Source organism: Xiphophorus maculatus, chromosome 1 (genome assembly GCF_002775205.1).
Source record: "Xiphophorus maculatus strain JP 163 A chromosome 1, X_maculatus-5.0-male, whole genome shotgun sequence".
In the NCBI taxonomy this organism is placed as follows: domain Eukaryota; kingdom Metazoa; phylum Chordata; class Actinopteri; order Cyprinodontiformes; family Poeciliidae; genus Xiphophorus; species Xiphophorus maculatus.
Window position 1 is genome coordinate 9052705 of NC_036443.1, and position 19178 is coordinate 9071882.

Here is a 19178-nt window from a genome sequence, read left to right on the forward strand (position 1 = left end):
TTGTAGTAAAAAAAAAAAAGTCCACTTCTAACGTAACCATGCTGGCCCCTCATCACCTGCATCAGAGTCTTCCACAGAGTTTTCTAGTTGAATGCTACTGTGTGCCAAGAAGTATTTTAAGTGTTGCCACTGTTTGGCCGTATGTTTGTGTCTCATATGTTCACAGATGAGTCTGTGAATGATTACTCCCTCGAGTGGTTACGTCAAAAAACACCTCTATTCTATACCAGCTCCATGTCCACCAAGGGCCAATCTGATGGCCCTTGGAGCTCTTGGCCCATTTTGCTGGTCGTGAGAAATGTTTTGTGCATCAGAAGGGGAAAAAAAATTGGTTTGCTAAATAACTTAAACTCAGACAAAGGCTAATTTGTATTTTTGCTTTTGTCTATGTTTAGAATGGTTTATTCCATGAAAAGTCAACCTGCTATTGGATTGGCCTTTTTGTTCACTGCCCCATACTGTTGCCTTACAGTCCAAAAACGTGCTTGGTTATCTACTGTCCTGTCTTTAACTCCATTGAACCCATTTGAACCTATACAAAATTTTTCATTGACATGGTAAGATGAACTAAACTTGTTGTGTTCGGCCCTCTGTTGCGGTACAGTCTTATTCTCTGAGAACAGCTAAAAGACCATGTAAACCTGTTTTTCCAACCTCAAATGTCAGGACAGGACAAATTAATGTGTGCAGGAGCAACAGAGCCCCCTAGAGTCATTAAGCGGGACGTAGCGAAAAGGTTCATTCCGAAATAAAAAATAATAATAATAAAAAACTGCCAAAAAATGCTAACATTTATGTCCAAAAGTCATAAATGTATAATAACGAAAATATTTTTGGTGATTCTTAAGGGGGGAAAAAAACCGGCGAATTACCCGGATGTGAACGTCAGCGTCGGAAACTGTCAGGAGCAGGTTGCACGTGCGGACTGAACATGAGCAGCAGGCCAGCGGAGACGCAGAGGCCTGATGAAGGGCGAAATCATTTTTACACACTCCACGTTTGTGCTGGGTTTTAGCAGCTAAGCACACCCAGACAGCAGCACCCACAGCAGCTGCTGGAGGAAAGGTTGGACCGGTAGCTAAACGGACGGAGCTCAACTCGCGGCAAGAGGGAGGAAAGTTCTGGATCCGCGCTGTTGACCAGCCGGTGTGTCCGTCCGGTTTCAGATTCTGCGCCCCCCCCCCCAAATACCTGGGGTTTTTTTTCTGTAAAGGTGGTTTCTTAGTTTGGTTCTGTTTGGAGAGTTTGACCATGGCGGACTACCTGATCAGCGGGGAGACCAGTTACGTACCGGAGGACGGGCTGACGGGACAGCAGCTGTTCAACTGTGGAGACGGCCTCACATACAAGTAAACACTAGATAAACACCAATAACTTGGGTTTAAATGTTAACGTTGCTCGTATTTGAATCATGGGGATTTCTTAAGAAAACGTCATAGTTTAATACTAAAGAAGGATTACTTTGTTTAAAATGCTTTATGCCTCCTGTGTTACAGGTCATGTATGAATGTCACCCCTTGTAAATTATTATTAGAAAGACCTTTAAACGATGTCAGGGTGATCCTAACAGCGCTTTGAAATGCGATTATTTTAGTGTTTTTACAACTAGAGCGCATATTTAATATCATTGTTTCTCTGCCACTATAGCAATTTGTTGTTGCTCAGACCACCCAGTGATGTAAAGACCCCCTGGGTGCAGAGCCATATTGCCCATGTGAAAAACCACCACTGCTTGGCTCACGGGCGGCCACTCACTCTGTTTTTAGCCTTATTTCTTGTTTAACTGGTCCTCTTCTGAAATATCATACTCTGAGGTGCTTAAATAATTCATGTCATAACTTGAACTTGCTCAAGGAAGTTTGTTTTATTATGTTTTCCAGTCAAATAGATTGGCTTAGTCTTTGAACTGAAGGTTTCTGGAAATTGTAAAGCTCTGTGGAAGTGTTTTCCAGGTCTGGATAACATGGAAAAATAAACTTGGATTTACTTTATTGTCATTGCACAAAGACACAAGAATTTGGCTTCGAAATGTCGTTGCTTGGTTACCAGTGGACACAGAAAAAATACTGAAAACTATATGTGTGACTATATATACACACATGCACTTATAATACTACTATTTCTAAACTTTATTCTCTATCCCATTATTCCTCCATCTTGCCAGTCTGCTAACTATCCTTTCTTGTCATCCATTCTTCCATCCATCTGGTTTAGATTCATATTTGAAGCCTGATTGTTTAAGGGGGGGAAAAAAAGGCATAAATTCAGAGTAAACTAGTGTAAGTCTGAAAATATAGAGATTTCGATGTGAAAAATGTATTGTAGCTCTGTGAACTTGGAACAGCACAAGCAGATCAGTGTCATATAAAACTTTAGTTTTAATTCTATTCGATTTGTATCTCCTATTTGTGTAGAGAAGATGGGTACGTTTAAGCAGCTAGTGTTAGCTAACTCAAGTTTGGACGTTTTTAACTAACCTCGGTGTGTAAATGCTTAGTTTCTAAATCAGTTATCTCCAGTTTATGAAGATGACTTTATGAAGCTCCTAGGATGGATAAATGTGTAACCAGCTATTCTTTCTCTTCTTCAGTGACTTCCTGATTTTACCTGGCTACATCGACTTTACGGCTGAACAAGTGGTGAGTAAATATGCACAAACATGCTGTAGCCTCTCCATTATGCTTTGACTGGAAGTGATTGGATTGCATAAAGTCTGTATAATTTCAAATTAATTCTTGGTGGTTTTTCAAAGTGTGATATTAAAAGAATGAACAGGTGTGTGAGCCATGTTTCAGCGCAGTGAGACTTAAACTGAAGGGGCTAAGTTTAGCCCTGTTATCTGACACAGATTTGCAGGCTAACCTGATGTATTTTGACGTGCGTCTCTCGTTCAGGACTTGACATCAGCGCTCACCAAACGGATCACCATGAAGACACCGTTCGTCTCGTCCCCGATGGACACAGTAACAGAGGCCAACATGGCCATCGCCATGGCGGTGAGCGATCGCAGAGACCCGGGGTTTCTTTAGGACGCAGTGATGTTCATTCACTCACTCACTCGTGTGTTATTTCCGTCTCAGTTAACGGGGGGCATCGGCTTCATCCACCACAACTGTACTCCAGAGTTCCAGGCTAATGAAGTTCGCAAAGTCAAGGTACTGATTCAAAGCTTCACTGTGCTCTTTCTTCTTCTGCTGTTTCGATGTAATGACTTTGTTTGATCTAAGATATTTTCTTTGTTTTTATTCATCCAACCCCATTTTCATCATCTCACTGTCTTGATTTTGCATGTTTGTCCCACTTCCTGGGGGGGGGCAGTAATGTTGTATGTTGATCCTTTTAGAGCAATTTTTTTTTTCTCCGTGTTGCTCGTCTCCCGGCTGTAGAACGTAGTCAGTGATCGCTTTATGTTCCCTGTGTTGCTCTCTCTCCGCTGCGGCCCCCAACTCCCCAATCCTTCCACATCCCAATTCCCGGTCTTCCCACGCTTCCTCCCTCCCTCCAGCGGTACGAGCAGGGCTTCATCACAGACCCTGTGGTGATGAGCCCCCAAGAGCGAGTGCGAGACGTCTTCCAAGCCAAGGCGCGCCACGGCTTCTGTGGCATCCCCATTACAGACAACGGCAAGATGGGCGGCAAGCTGGTGGGAATCATCTCGTCCAGAGATATCGATTTCCTGAAAGAGGACGACCACAACCTGCCACTAAGTGAGGTGAGGAATATTCATAAACTTAAAACAGGTGTCAGGTTTCAACAAAGTTAAGTAGCTTTTGTGGTTTTAATCAAGTACTCGAGATGAAGTGGGGGTTTTTATGTATACCTTCTGTTGGGCTCAGTAGCAATTTTAGGCACTTTTGGGTTTAATCATTTAACTGTGACTTGTTTGTTACAGCGCCTTGCTAAAGCATTCAGTGTGCTTTTGTCCACTTACAAAAACTTTATTGAAATGGATGTGATTAGGGTTATAGCTAATGATCATTTTAGTAATCGGTTAATCTATAGATTATTCTGGTGATTCACATTTAAATCGAGAAAAGATATGGCACATTCTACAGATTTTTTTATTTAACCACTTAATTCTGTTTGGGACTATATTAGAAAAACATGAAATATGCAAATAATTTAGCTCCTTTTTTAAATAGAAAAAAGTAACATTTTATTGCCTAAAATGCAGTAACATAGAATTCCTTTAGTAAATCTGAACCGGGTGAAATTTTGGCTAGAAGCTATTTACAGACTAAGGTATTATTATCTGAAATGCAAAATGTGTATATTTTTGCACAGTTTTTGCTTAATTACTGCTCTGAATATGTTGTTTTCTTTCAGCAAATTGCATTGTTTTGAGTCTATATTCTCCAGTTAATAATTAATCGATTCCTAAATTAGTTGAGGATTATTTCAATAATCGATTAATCTGATTTATCGTTTCAGCCCCTAGATGTGACAAACACTTTCTACCACAGTTGAGATGTGGGAGGGAAATAATGCAGTTTTCTAAAAGTGACAAGTGTAGCTTCAGTTTGTAAGAAATAGGAAAAGTTTGGCTCTGCTACATCAGGTCAATATCTCAGAATCTATTGACAACAATTAGTGTCTCACTCCACAGGCCCTTTTTTTTCTTTCATTTTTTTAATAGAAGACTGGCAAGAAGAAATTCATTGAAATAAGATTTGCCGCTTTTCATATTCAATCAAAATCTTTGGCCAGATTTATAAATTGTTGCTTACAGAAATTTTCCAATCTGACAAGATTTGTACTTCTCTGTGCAGATTTGGGAAAATATTTCAGTCTCTATATGTGTGTAAAAGGTAGAGATGAGTTCTACAAAAAGCCATGTGAATATAAATGTAGAACACATTGATACTGATTTGTCTCTCTGACTTGCTTCTGTACTTAATATCACAAAAAGTACTTTAGAGTTGGTGAAGTAAAAGATTATTATGAGTTGAATGAATAATAATGAGTGTGCTGTTCTTACCAATATGGCAGGTGATGACTAGGGAGGAGGATTTAGTAGTTGCTCCAGCTGGAGTGACGTTGAAAGAAGCCAATGAAATCCTCCAGAGGAGCAAGAAAGGTGGAGGGAAAAAAAACACATTTTGCACAACTTGCTGCTTTTAAATGTAGCCAAAGTGGAACTATGCAAACTCAGTGTGTTTACCTGGTTCCTCCTGCAGGTAAACTTCCCATCGTGAATAAGGAGGGCTCCCTGGTGGCCATCATTGCGCGTACAGACTTGAAGAAGAACCGGGACTTCCCTCTGGCCTCCAAAGACTCCCGGAAGCAGCTGCTGTGTGGCGCCGCCATCGGAACCCACAATGACGACAAGTACAGACTGGACCTGCTGGTGCAGAGCGGCGTGGACGTGGTTGTACTGGTGAGCACTTCTGCTTCTACTGGTCTGCTGGGACAAGGAGGATGACTGTGTTTAGAGAGTTTTTGTTGGACCAGTCTGGAGAGCTATGGAGTTTGATTTCAGCATCCGACAGTCCTTCTGTTTGTCTATCCTCCCTCCTTTCCTTTCTGGTGTCCTTTCTTCATCGTGGCAAATCTCCAGTTCTTGATTATTTTCCTATCCATCCTACCTTTCTTCCTCATTTCCCATTTGCTACTTCCTTTTCTTCCTTGTATCCAACTTTCCTGGCTTTCTTTGTTGTATTATACCTTTATTCCCTCTGTCCTCTTTCTTCCATGTTTTCTACTTTGCTTTCATTTGTTCTTAACTTGCATCTTTCCTTCTTTCTTCTGTCCCCCTCTAGTTTTTCATACTTCAACTTATTCATTGTGTAAATCTTTGTGCCTCCTACCTCTTTTCTGTCTTTCCTTTTCTTCTTCCTTCTTTGTCATCTGTTCCCTTCTTCCTCTTTTTTGTCTTCCCTCCCTTGCTTCCCTCTTCTTTGTGTCCCCCCAACTTTCCTCCTTACTTCGTCGTGTCCTGCCATTCATCAATTACATCTGTACCCACAAGATATCTGCAATAACGTCACAGTGATGATGATGATGTGTTTCTGTCAACAGGACTCGTCTCAGGGCAACTCCGTCTTCCAGATCAACATGATCAAATACATTAAAGAAAAGTACCCCAGCTTACAAGTTATTGGAGGCAATGGTAACCACACAGATTAATTTCTACGTCTGAAATGTAAAAGTGTCCTTGACTAATTCTACTGATCTCTGCTTCCCAAATGAACGTTTGGAAATATTGTTCTGGAGGCCATTTATTCTCCAAAAGCAGATCATTGTGATAGAAGAAGCATATATTGTATTTTTGTCATTATCTTTGATGGGGAATGTATCAAAAATGTCAAATTTTAGTGAGAAATCATTTAAATTCTCTTGAGTTCTGAGGTTCTGGTTGAGTTCTTACTGGTCCTCTGTCTCCCCCTGTCTGTGGCAGTGGTGACTGCGGCTCAGGCCAAGAACCTCATTGATGCAGGCGTGGATGCCCTGAGAGTGGGGATGGGCAGCGGCTCCATCTGCATCACACAGGAAGGTGAGGATCACACAGAAACATGGCCAAACTCAGGAAATAACACAGCTCCACTCCTTCTGCTCTCATCTTTCTGTTTGATCCTGATGTCTCAGTTCAGTTTGTTTGGAAAAATAGTGTTAGAATCTGCACGCTTGCAACAAGAACAATAATGCTACATCCCAGATGGATGTGAAATACCTTCTTTTTTATTTCTTTTTACATCTTTTCATTTTTCTGAGATGTGGTTCTTATTGTGTGTAATACAGGTGATAGATAGAAGAAAACAAGTGGCATCCATTTGACATCAGTTTGGATTCTGAAAGTGTCTTATTGATGCCTTATTCCTCCTTTTCACATGTACAGAGCATGTACCAATACAAATAAAGCACTAAAATTGTGGTAATTGATAATATTATATGATAAAGGCAGTTAAAAAGGTCAATCTTTTCCAAACATGACCTGTAAATTAGTTCCTCAAACCAGGTGTGACACAAAATAAAGTGATTGGTCAGAACCGGTTCAAGGCTCCTCTACAGTCACATCTTTTATTTAAAATGTCAATCCCTGATTTAAGTATTTCTGGTAACAGCTTTGCATTTGTGGGTGTAGGTTTTAGTGGCTGGAGTTTTGGGGTTTGCTTGCTCTTGCGTCCATTGATCTATTAACCATCCATGGTCTTCCTCCACCAACTTTTCTGACCTGTTGCTCTCTAGACATGCAGTAGGATACCAAAAGTTGAAAGAATGTTGAGGACAGCTCAAACTAAAGCTTCATCCTTTTACTTCTGATTTTTTTTGTTTTGTTTTCTAAACATGTAAATAAAGACTTTTTTACTAAACTTTTGAGCAGCAGTTTGATCACTTTCATGAATGCAGACAGGGAGAGCAAAGATGTTCCTCTTAACAATGATTTGCTGGACTTTTTCAATCAAATATTTCATGGTGAATAAATGAAAGGAGGAGCCCTTTTTAGCATTTTTTTGCTAATGCCTTTCATACACACTGGAGGAAGTTTCAATGAGTGAAAACTCTGTCATCCCGACATTACGCACCTTAAAATCAGTGAATAACTTTACTACTGATCGTCCTTGTTCCTCTTTCTTAACACTGATTGGTCGGTTTCAGAAACCTATCAGCCGGCTGTACTGAGTTTAATGCTGGCAGATGAGTAATATGGAGAGTTTTGGACATGGTTTGATATTTTTTGTGCTGATGTGGCAACTTTAACTTCCTCATTTTCACGTAGCAAACACGAAGAGGCACATTATCAGCTTGTGTTTTTACTCATGTATTCTTTTATCACTTCCTGTATTTAAAACGCGACATGCACTTCATTTTTTAAAAAATCAAATTAGCTTATGTGAATTCTGTATTTTTTACTTTGGTAGATCTGTAAAAGCAGAAAAGAACAAAAATCCGACTTTAAACAGATCATGTGAAGAGCGCAGGTCTAAAGCCAGTCATCAGACTGGAATTAAACTGGTACTCTTCCTTGGCCGTCCATGGTAACTCCTTTGACTCTGTTTTATCAGTGCTGGCGTGCGGCAGACCCCAGGCCACAGCCGTTTATAAAGTTTCCGAGTACGCCAGACGTTTCTGTGTGCCCGTCATTGCTGACGGTGGCATTCAGACTGTTGGGCACATCGCCAAAGCCCTGGCTCTGGGAGCATCAACAGGTGAGGATGACGGAGGAAATATGCTTAGAAATAAAAGTTTTATGATGCGATGTATGTCAATTTAAGTGTGTGTATGTACCTGTAGCAATAGACGGAAATGTAAATAATTTGCAGTTAGAAGGTGTGCACCTTATGTTTCAAGATTTTTTAGAAGTTGGTTCATAGAGTTATGTAGTAGTTTTCAGATGGTGAACCATGGTCACTCAACACACAATTGTATCTTGTTGTAGATTCTAAATAGATTTGCATCAGAAACTGCTTTGTGTGAAACATTTTTATATATATGTGTGTGTGGGCGTGTGTGCGCAGTGATGATGGGTTCTCTGCTGGCTGCCACCAGCGAAGCTCCTGGTGAATATTTCTTTTCCGACGGGATTCGGTTGAAGAAATACCGCGGCATGGGCTCTCTGGACGCCATGGACAAAAACCTCGGCTCCCAAAACAGATACTTCAGGTACGCAATCCACACAACATCCTGCTGCCACAGTATTCTGCTTTTTTTCACCCCCAGCTTTCATCACGTCTTCCTCATTTCATTCTCAGTGGTATCTAGACAGCATCTTGTGGCACAGACTGATGAGCCTGCTAGAAAAGAGTGGCAGATATTTCAGGAAATGCCTGAAATGTCTTCGTGCAGTGATTTTTTTTTTTTCCCCACAGGAACTTCATAAAAACCGAAGTGTGCCGCAAGGAGGGGTTTTGCACTTGATCTTAATACAGTCATGACTACTTGAAAGCACATCCTCTTTCAATTAGGAGGCTTTACAGACAAGAAAAAAAAGCTGTTCTAGAGTCTAAAAAGCTTTAGCATCTCAAATGTACTAAACCAAAACGGAAAAGATGTGCATGAAAAGTGTAACTCCACCTTTCCAAACAATCAGTGGTGCCCATTAATCTGGGAGGGGTTTTAAGGGTATTCCCAACTATCATTCTACAGTCCCACTGTAAAAAATTTCTGAAGGCCTTTTAAAAAATAGATTTACAGTCAAAAGAAGTAGTTGAAGAGTATAAACATTTGGACTTCAGCCAGTTTTCTGACGATGTGAAGCAGTGCTATGCTCAGGGAATTTGCAAAAAGACACGATAAATTTGAAATTTAAGACCAACGAAAAGATTTTTGGATATAACACATGTCAGATTTCTTTCTGTACCAGCTGTATGCATGGTGGTGGAGTGTTGATGATTTGGGCTTGTTGTATCCAAAGGACCTAAACCCCTTGCTGTCATTGAATCAACCGTGAACACAACCAAAACACAAATAAGACACCATTTGTCCAACAGAATGGCTGACAAAGAAAGGAGTCAAGGTGTTGCAATGGCCTAGTTCAAGTCCAAACTTCAACCTGACTTTAAATGCTGAGGCGGCAACGTAAAGCTGTGTAGAAAGAAATGAAAGCAAAACTCATATTGACGCAATTTTGTGTTGTTGCTGTTAAATGTGGTTCATAATTTATTGGCTCAAATATGTTTTGTGTTGTGAACATGATATGGTGACGTGCTACTGGAGGTCAGGTCCGTTTTATTGTTCTTGTCATGGGAAGCCCTTTAAGTGGGTGTACTGTCTTATCAGTACTTCAGGTTAGTCCGGTGTATCCTGCCTAATCTGAAATCAGATTTAAGAAATGAATGAAGATTACTGACATTTACCCAAGTTAAGCAGGTCTGACCCCACCAGACTCACCTAACCGACACTCCACTTTTCCATCTCTTCCTTCACAGCGAGAGCGACAAGATTAAAGTTGCTCAAGGCGTTTCTGGAGCTGTGCAGGACAAAGGCTCCATCCACAAGTTTGTCCCCTACATACTGGCTGGCACTCAGCACTCCTGTCAAGACATCGGCGCCAAAAGCCTCACCCAGCTCAGGTAAGGCTGCGCCGACACCATCAAAGTGTCGCAGTCCCCAGTTCAGTGATACAAGAGGTACAGATGAGCTTAGAGACAGTTACTGTCCCGTCAACATCTGGTTCGTTTTTGTCCGTTTAGAGCCCTGATGTACTCTGGAGAGCTGAAATTTGAAAAGAGAACATCATCAGCTCAGATAGAGGGCGGAGTCCACAGTCTGCACAGGTATATAAAACACACACAAATTGGTACTTTCCACTCGGTTTCACATTCCATTGTCCTAATCTGCTAGTTTCGTGTCTTCACCACAATCACACAAGCCTTCGGTTCGACTTCCTCTTGGTGCCTCAGTTTGGACGCTGAGCGAGTCGTGTGATCTCTCCTTCTGACTTTCCCACAGTTACGAAAAACGTCTGTTTTGAGAGGAGCGGCGCGTTCAAGTGGAGAATCAGTCCGGCGGATGACACTACAACCTCTTCCAAGACCTGCTTAGAATCCTGCAGCTGACTTCAGATTACACTAAATCACTACTCTTCCAGAGATCCATTAGTCTTCCTTTCAGTGTCATCTATGCGTTGTAGGGTGTGTGTGTGTGTGTGTGTGTGTGTAATGGAGAATGTTGCGAAATTAGCTTTTATTAATAGGTGCATGCATGAGTTGAATGAGGAGGGAAGTTCACTCCTATTGTGATATCTCCATGTTTGTCCATTTTAAAGCAAAAAAATTATTAAAGGCCTCATTGTTTTTCACACTTGTCTGTTTTTCTTGTCTAGAAGATTAAAGTCAAAATTCAGGAAGTACTTTTATTCCTTAACTAGTAGCAACTTACATGCAAGTCAGTCTGCATATAATTAAATAACTAAACAAGCTTAAGAAGAACTGAAGTTTGCGTCTAAGAATATACCTAACCTGCCTTTGCAGTGTTTAAGGGTGAAGAGGCAGGTAGGGTTACCAGGGTCTCATTACCTGGAGGGGGGCTCGTATCCCAGGAGGACTTGCTACAGCTTGTAGTGAGAAACTGAGTCTGCAAGGGACAAAAGGATTCAGCTGAGGGCATGTGGTGAACTGTTGGGCTTAACTTTGCTTGTATTGAGAGGCTTTTGCTACCAGTTTATAATAAAGTCAGACAGGCAGTGAGGATATATTTTAATCTAAGAAGGGAAGAAACAACTTAATATCACCTAAACCATAACTGCAACCTTTACAGTCCAAAGAGCCGTTTTTATCCTCAATGTTGCCAAAAATCTTCATTTAGAGACATACATTAAGACATTTTATTTTAAATACTTACTGTAGGAAATTTGTCATTTTTTAAACGGGCAACTTTTTAATTAATATTAAATTTTAATTTAAAAAAACACATTGGGCAGAAAATGGATACATCGTTTTCCTATAGGAAGTTACTCGTAGAAAATGTAAAAGAAAGACAAGAACAATGTTTTAGCAAATGCGAAACCTCCATCTTGTTTTTGTATATATTTAAAAACAGTTTTTTTTATGTTAGCCTTAGACTACAGATGCTCTTTACTGCAAATCATCCAAACTACATGGAATAAACCTTCAGTACCTTTCAGAAAAGTAAAGATGTCATTTATTATCCATCATGGTTTTCATGGGATCAACATAAAGTTCCCTTCATGTCGATCCTTTTACTCTGATACGTCTAACAAATTGCCTTCTGGGGTCACCTAAATAGGGTCTGGCTGTGTGTGTTTTAATGTCTCCTCTCTGATTCAGCTGTTCTGTTAAGGCCTCATGTTTGTTCATAAACAGCATCATGAAGACCAAGGAACATGGCAGACAGAACAAGGACAAAGATGTGGAGAAGGTTACTTCATGGTTGGGTAAGAAAACTGTACTCCAAGCTTCGAGATCTCTTCATTTCTTCAGCATGGACAGTGAAGCTGCGTGGTCAGAATGGGTGGAGGATCTGCTAGATGCTGTAGAAAGTTGGGTGGAGGTTCAGGAACTTAGCGTACAACCAGCGGTACAATGCAGTGGTTTAGAACAAAGCATTATGTGTTGGAAAATCTGAACAAAGACCAGACCTACCTAAAACACATCGACAATCAGTCAGATCGGTTTTTATTTGTATAGTCCCAAAATACATTTATGTAAAGACTTTACATATTATATAATTTTAATAGGCGCTCATGAATTCAATTAACATTTTGGCAGTTTGTTAATTTTACACTCTACCCCAACCACTGAGGGCATTCATGATCTTGATTTGGCCTGAAATGAAAATGTTTTAACCAGAAAATCCACAAAAAAAAAAAAGTCTGTTTGTAACATGACAAAATGTGGAAAGGTTTAAACAACCATACTTTTATATGGGAAAACTATTTTATATTTATTCAAGTCAAAAATTAAACAAAAAAATAAATAAATAAATAATGCACACGTTTCTTTACTGCTAAACCTCTAACGAACATCTGGTCCAAAGCACATCATTAATGAGCTGCACTGAACCGAAGAACAAGCAAACAGCTCGTCTCCTCTCGTCTCACCTCCACCTTCCTCCTCCAGGTCTCCAGAGAGAATCAGGTGCTCCTCTGAATCCTCCGGACTTTCCAGGCTGAAACCCAAACGGACCTGATGGGAGTCGTCCCCGTCGCGCTCTGTTGGTCACACCTGTCTCACATCATCCATCATGAGGCGCTCAGATGTTTCTAATTAGACAGAGAAGAAGAGCACATCCACAGACCTCCATTAGCCTGGCAGAAAGATGAGCTTTTCCCATGAGAACTAAAAAAAAAACGGCAGCTCATGAAAGTTTACCACAGCCAGATGCTCGCTGTACTACAGTCACCTGCATTTACTGTCACAACCAGAGTTTCATTAATACTGACACAACATCATTGCTTTTGTCCAAACAACAAAATTATAAAATGTGTTCATTTTTTCTTGCTTAAAATACAAATTTCTATTGCCTATAAAACACAAGCTGTATTAACAGGCGGTTGCACTTAATGTTGGATGTCACTCACTTAACAGTGCAAGCTTCTTGCTTGAATGCATTCAACCAGGAATATGAATAATTTTGTGCTCAACTGTAACAAATCCATGATGAATCCAATCCAAACCAGTATAAGAAATAAGCAAAATGCATGAAATTACTGAATTATCTGATTATCTTAACACTCGATGGGTGTTTTTTTTATATTTCGACAGGTCAGAGTATTTTATTGCATTTTAGGCAAGAAAGGGTAGCTGAAGCGTTCTTCTGCGTGTTTTATGAAATATCTGAGTAGAATATCTAAAACAGAAGGGGCATATTTTGCTTCAAACTATTTGTATTATATTTTTAAATGGTTTGTGCATCTTCGATGTTTTTTTTTTTTTGAAAACAACTCATTCTGTTGGCCTCATCCTAAAAACATGTTTTTTCCCCCCTTAGTAAAAGTTACATCATGTGGTTCTAAAATGTGAAAAGTGGAAATATATTTTAAATATTGTAGTTTAATTTCTTTAGCTTTTAAAATGAAACATTTAGTATTTGCAGCTTTCATCTACCAAATGTAGCGAATTATTTCTATTTGCTAAATGCCAGAAAACTTGGCGTGAACTGTTTTTTTATAAGTTTTTTTTTTTTTTCAACTTTCCTTGAATTCAAGTGGTTACATACATTTGGTCAGTATCAGGGATAACTGTGTTTTAAAATGTATGATTTTGGTCAAACCCAAATGGACAATGACCCTAAGCAGAGAGACAGAGAGGTTATAACGTGGGTTAAGGACAACAAAGTCGATGTTTTACTACAAAGCCCCAATCTCAGTTTTATGGAGAAGTTTTGTGGGATGATCTGAAACGGCGTGTGTGAGTGAAGCGGCCATCAAAATGGACCCAGGTCCACCTGCTCCATCTGGAGGAAGAGCCAGAACTCCAGCAAACTATTGTGAGGAGTTTGTGGAAGGAAGCCCAAAAGTCAGACAGCTTTTGAATTTTTGAAAGTTATAAACTATATAAAAACTTTTGAATTTTTGAAAGTTATAAAAAAACAAAAAACAACCAAATGTCTAAAAATCTTTTAAGTTCTATGGACTTTAGAAAATATAAATTTGGTTAATTTTAAATAAACTAGACACAATAAAAGTTTGGTTTGATTCAACTTCAGACAGTGCTAAAAAAAAAAGTGTCTTTGTATTCAGTGTATGTAAATATCTGGTTTCAACTGTAAGCCAAAAATGTTTTTTGTCTCCTTAAAGTGCACGTGATAAAATAAGGTCTACCTGCCACAGAGCTGATTTTAGGGTTATTAATTGAACAGTGCTTTGTCAGATGTTCAAATGTTGCAATGTTGTTCTGCAGCCTAAAACCTGTTTTGTTCAAACTTCTCCAAAACTTTCTCCCTCACCTGTTTGCTACATTGTTTGGTCTTCATAATGCCATTTGCCTCTAATACAATAGAGGCCTTCACAGAAAAGCTGAACTCTATTTACACTGGATTGTATTTATTCATTCGTTTTCACTCACTTTCACAACTCTGCGTTATTTTGTATGATCGGTCACATAAAATCCCATTAAAAATGCATTGAAGGTTGTGATTAGTTTGCACAAAGTTCAAAGGGGTTGAATACTTATGCAAGTTACTGTATTTTAATGGGACCTGTTCAGATTAAAAATGGATTTTACCATTGTGGTATGAAAATATTTCCTAACACTGCTATCTGAAAATGCACATGCTTCTGGTAAAAACAAACAAACAAAAAAAAAACATTTCATATGGAGTATTACCAACAAGCAATAGAGAATAATAAGAAAATACAGAATAATAGAGGTGAGAGAAAAAACAACTTTCTGCCCAGAAGGCAGAAGGGAGAGGAGGCAGGGAGTTAGTGGACAAAGGAAGGAAAGGAGGAGTTTGGTTCGCTCAGGAGAAGTGAAAGTGAAATGAATCTCTGGAGTATTTAAAGAGGAAGTTTGGACTAACAGAGCTGTTGGCAGGCAGCGCTGCGGAGGACGACCTGCTGCTCCGAGACGATGGTGAGCTCAACAACATTTCCTATTCTTCACACTCCACAGACAAGCCCAGGCAGCGGCTGCTTGTTTGTTTTCACTTTGATTTTATTCATTAGGCTCTCTAAAGTCAGTCCGCCCTCTTCTTTTATTCTTCACTTTGTCACTCATTTAATATTTCACCTCACTTATCCTAATATTGGATCACTTCACTGCTTTAACAGGCGGTTAAAATGAATGTTTCACAGGCACAAAAGTGAAAATGTTTCAGGCTGTGAAGGTTTTGCAGTACAGCTGTCAAACTGAAAGTATGTTTAGGACGGTTGTACTCTTAGGTGTGTTTAGGTTCATTTTCTGTCAGTCAGTTTTCAGCTTTATTTAAGCCGTCTTGTGTCTTTAGGCTACAGGAAGCTTCAAGTCGGGGTAAATCAGACGTTTAAATCTCTTTCAGCCGTCTCTTCCTTTATCACCTCATCAGCCCTTCCTCGTCAGACTGACCTCTTGTACAACTCCTTTCCTGCATTTCTCCTCCCACCCCCCATTTGTCTTACAACAGATAATACACAACAGGTTTTTCAAGACAGAGCGCTAAATAACAGCACAGTGATACAAAGAGAGAGATGAGCCATTATGCAACACAAAATGAAAAATATACAACTTCCCTGCTGGACTTCCAGACTTTTAAATATGCAGAGTTTTTTCCCCCCCTCTTTCTTCTTCTTCTTCTTCTTCTTTCTAATTGAGATAAAAGTTGTTTTCATTCTTTGACGACGCTGTTAGGCTGCGACAGATGCATCTTGGTGCCGCTCCTTCTCGTACACGACCCAAACGTCAAGGAGGAGTCACGGCTTTGGTATTTTCTGTAGATTGATCTAATCTGGCTGCTAAATCTGCAGGTCGTTTCTTGGGAAAAAAAATGTAAAAAAAAACAAAAACATGTCTGAACCACAAGAATTGCAAAAATATATCATCACTTTTTCTTGTAAATAGAAAAAGAAATCAACATTAAGAAGAAATGTAGACAATTTCGCAGCAGGCTTGATCTTGAAGAGCATTTTAGATTCAGTCATAAGGACCCGGGTTATTATTATTTTTTAGAAATTGAACAGTTCTGATTAGATTCTAACTTTGTGGTGTAACTCAAGTATCTGAGTTCAGGCTGAATTAGAGCGATCACTCTATTTATCAAAACAAAACTGAAACTCTTTAAGGTGCCAATAAAGTTTTATAACCATTTATAGTGCAATGTGCTCTGCTAAATACAGCTTTACAGTAGGTGGGATACTTTTCACACCCAATAATGCATCAAGTTCCACTCTGATTACTGTAAAAAAAGACAATTTCTTCCTGATCACGTGTGACTGAGTCACATCTGCATAATAAAAATGGTGAGCAGAAGTCACTTTGCCATTGCTGCCACAATATTTCTCAGTAGTTTTTGTCAGAGTAGAAAGAAGAGTCAGTTCCTATTTTCAAACCAGTTTCTATAACAATTTAAAAACAAAAAAAAGTTTTGCTTGGAGTTCAAAATTGATTTAGGGGAAGATTTTTTATTACACCTTGTTTTTTTTTTCTCTACAGCGCTACAATATGAACTAGAAAACCCAAGAAAAAAAAAAGCATTTTTTTTCTTTTTTCTCTGTTTCTAACCGAGTTTTGTCTTTTTAGCTGACCGGACACAAGCCCACCCTTGCAACCTGTTTTCTCCTTTTGTGGGTGGGATTGTAACGGAACCCATAATGCAGCTGTGATTCTGAGGCCCAGCTGGTTATGGGGTCCGTTTCCATCCCACAGCGCACAATACACCCCGAGGAGACGCACCAATGAGGAGAACCTCTGCAGCGAGACGAACGATCCGACTGCGTCCTCCTTTTACATCCACTGTAAGGCGCAGTGACAGAATTGGTAACACAATTTGTCACACCGCGAGTCTTGATTGCTCAATAGTGGGGCAGTGAAAACAAGTCTAAAAAAATGAGGTCAGAACAGAACAGTGTAAAAACGACAGGCAGCTACTCCCTGCCGCCTCCATTTTATGTTTAGCTCCAGTTTGGCTTTGATACGGAACGAAGTGAAACTAAAACCACCAGGGCTACCTGGGCATAAAGGTTTCTTGGTTTGCCTTCATGGTCCGATGATGATGTTGTTCCTCAATGACACGTTTTCTCCCGGATTGCTGGTAAGCCTGAATGCAACCGGGAATTTCGTGTCAGCCAAGAATGACATCTATGTCAACACTTAAAAAAAAGAAACAGAGAAAAAACAGTAGTCATTTGTAGAAGGAGTCCATATGTTAAAAGTCTTAATAAATGTTATGTTTTTAATATATGGATGTGTGTATTTTTGTTTAATAAGTCACTTCAATTTAGCTTTAGAACAAATTGAGTTTCTCCACCTGTCAGTGCAAATGCCTTCACATTAATGTCAGTAAGAAGTGAATAATAAATTTCCTTCAACACAAACAAAGAATGGAGCATCTCTGGTCTCTGAAAAGAGCAGCGTGCGTACAGGAAGCTCAGGAGCTGTTGCTGTGATAAATATTTCATATTTATCTATTCGTCCTGATCTGTAACAGAGCAGATGGTCACGTTAAAACAGCAGCTAGAAACGCAGGAGGCCTAAAAATGATCAAATAGTTTATTTTCTACTTTGATCCATCTTCTCTGAAACTATTACTCCGTCCTTCGCCATTTAAAAGCAGCAGCCAAACTTGCTAGAAGGGGTTTATTTTCTGAGATATAAAACTGGTGGTCAGCTTTCAGTTTGAATGCATTACCTAAATATAACAGACCATAACAGAAACTTAAAACACTAATTTAGACATGTGTGGCAGGCCTCAGAGACATAAAGGCTGGCTTTTAAAATGCTGCAACATTTTCTTAGCCGCTCATTCAGCAAGCAGATCTCTCTTCTCGCCGCTTAAAAAGCGATCTATAGAGGTCCTGGGTGTCCTTATGTTGCATGTTATTCATGCTGATGAACATTTAAATTCTTAATCTAAAAGAGTGCACTCTAGCTATAATATAGTCTGAACTAAAAACAGAAATCAGCATGTGCCCATAAAACTCTGATCAGCTCAAAGTATCTTGTAAATGTGACATTTTAGGAGATGCAACACTGACACACACACACACACACACAAAATAATTTCAACATACTAACCTCTAAGTCAAATAAATTTTTACTGCAATACATATTTTTCTACCAGTATCATATCTGAGTCTCTTGAAACAGGATTCTGATTTCCTCCCAACCATTGAAACCATCCATGTTTCCTCTGCGACCATTTGAGGTTTTCTATGGTTTTGAGGCGTTTTTAGCATTAAATTAATTGAAAGCCTACTTACAGCAGGCCCTATCAGTTGTCTAATTATTTTTAATACAACATGGATTTGAAGAGAAAAGGTTCAAGTTTTTGCTCTAGCATCTTTTTGTAGTCATGGAAACCACATTTAAAGAGCAGCAAAGAAAAAAAAAAATTAAAGAAAATCAGCCAAATGCACATGATGCATTTTGAACCAGAATGAGTACCTCTTACAGTTTCTAGGTATCAGTAGTCATAACTTTGTTTAATTGCTTTTTGTAAGATAAGACCGGTGAGGGCTTAGGCCGCTGTCAGCTGGTAGAGAAAAGAGTCAGAGGATTTAAATACCCCCAATAAATCCTACGGAGCCAAAGTCGCTCACACAGAAAGAATCCATTAAAGGTCTGTGGAGGATGAAGGCGAAGGAAACCTGGAGAGTGTTCTTTGAATGAGCTTCAGGTTCCTTTCTTGGTTTTCTCAACTTATCTTTTAACTCATAGATGTCAGTTGACTAATGAGATTGTTCTCGTGGTTCATTAACCACTGCGGTCGAGCATCTTCCTGCGCCTGCATGGCAGCGTCTATCTGTCCGAGCTGTGCCTCAGTTGCAGCCACTTTCTTAGAAACTTGCTGCATCACTTATGTTGTCCTTTTCTTTAATGGAACTGTAAACGTAACAGGACGGTAGCTACTCAAAATGAAAGCTATCTTCCACTTTCAACCTCAGCTGTCTACTGTTATATAAACAGAACCATGTTCAGGAGCTACAAATCTGGGCCCAGGCCTCCTTTTCTCACCTCGGTCTAATGCGCAGCAGCGATGCACTGATTCTGTACTTTAAAGCTGTCAAGGGGGGATAATGACAGAGCTGAAGCCAGGAGTGGGTGTGAAGACGGAGTGGTGCAAGAAAAAAAAAAGTGCACAAA

General features: G+C 39.6%; 1 protein-coding gene across 2 annotated transcripts; it reads left to right on the forward strand.

The window, feature by feature from the left end:
- Positions 1-10: 10 nt before the first annotated feature.
- impdh2 (inosine monophosphate dehydrogenase 2) lies at positions 11-10738 on the forward strand. 2 transcript variants are annotated; one of them, XM_005800128.3, is made up of 14 exons: positions 11-1349; positions 2591-2639; positions 2895-2996; positions 3081-3155; positions 3506-3712; positions 4990-5077; positions 5178-5377; positions 6019-6109; positions 6398-6493; positions 8004-8147; positions 8457-8601; positions 9867-10010; positions 10131-10214; positions 10390-10738. In XM_005800128.3, exons 1-14 carry the CDS (start codon positions 1252-1254, stop codon positions 10409-10411), a joined length of 1545 nt encoding a protein of 514 aa, XP_005800185.1. In that variant the 5' UTR covers positions 11-1251; the 3' UTR covers positions 10412-10738. The 2 variants fall into 2 exon arrangements, with proteins under 2 accessions (XP_005800185.1, XP_023186131.1); XM_023330363.1 differs by lacking the exons at positions 11-1349; positions 2591-2639 and adding an exon at positions 3319-3325 and having other exon boundaries at positions 2904-2996.
- Positions 10739-19178: the final 8440 nt, after the last annotated feature.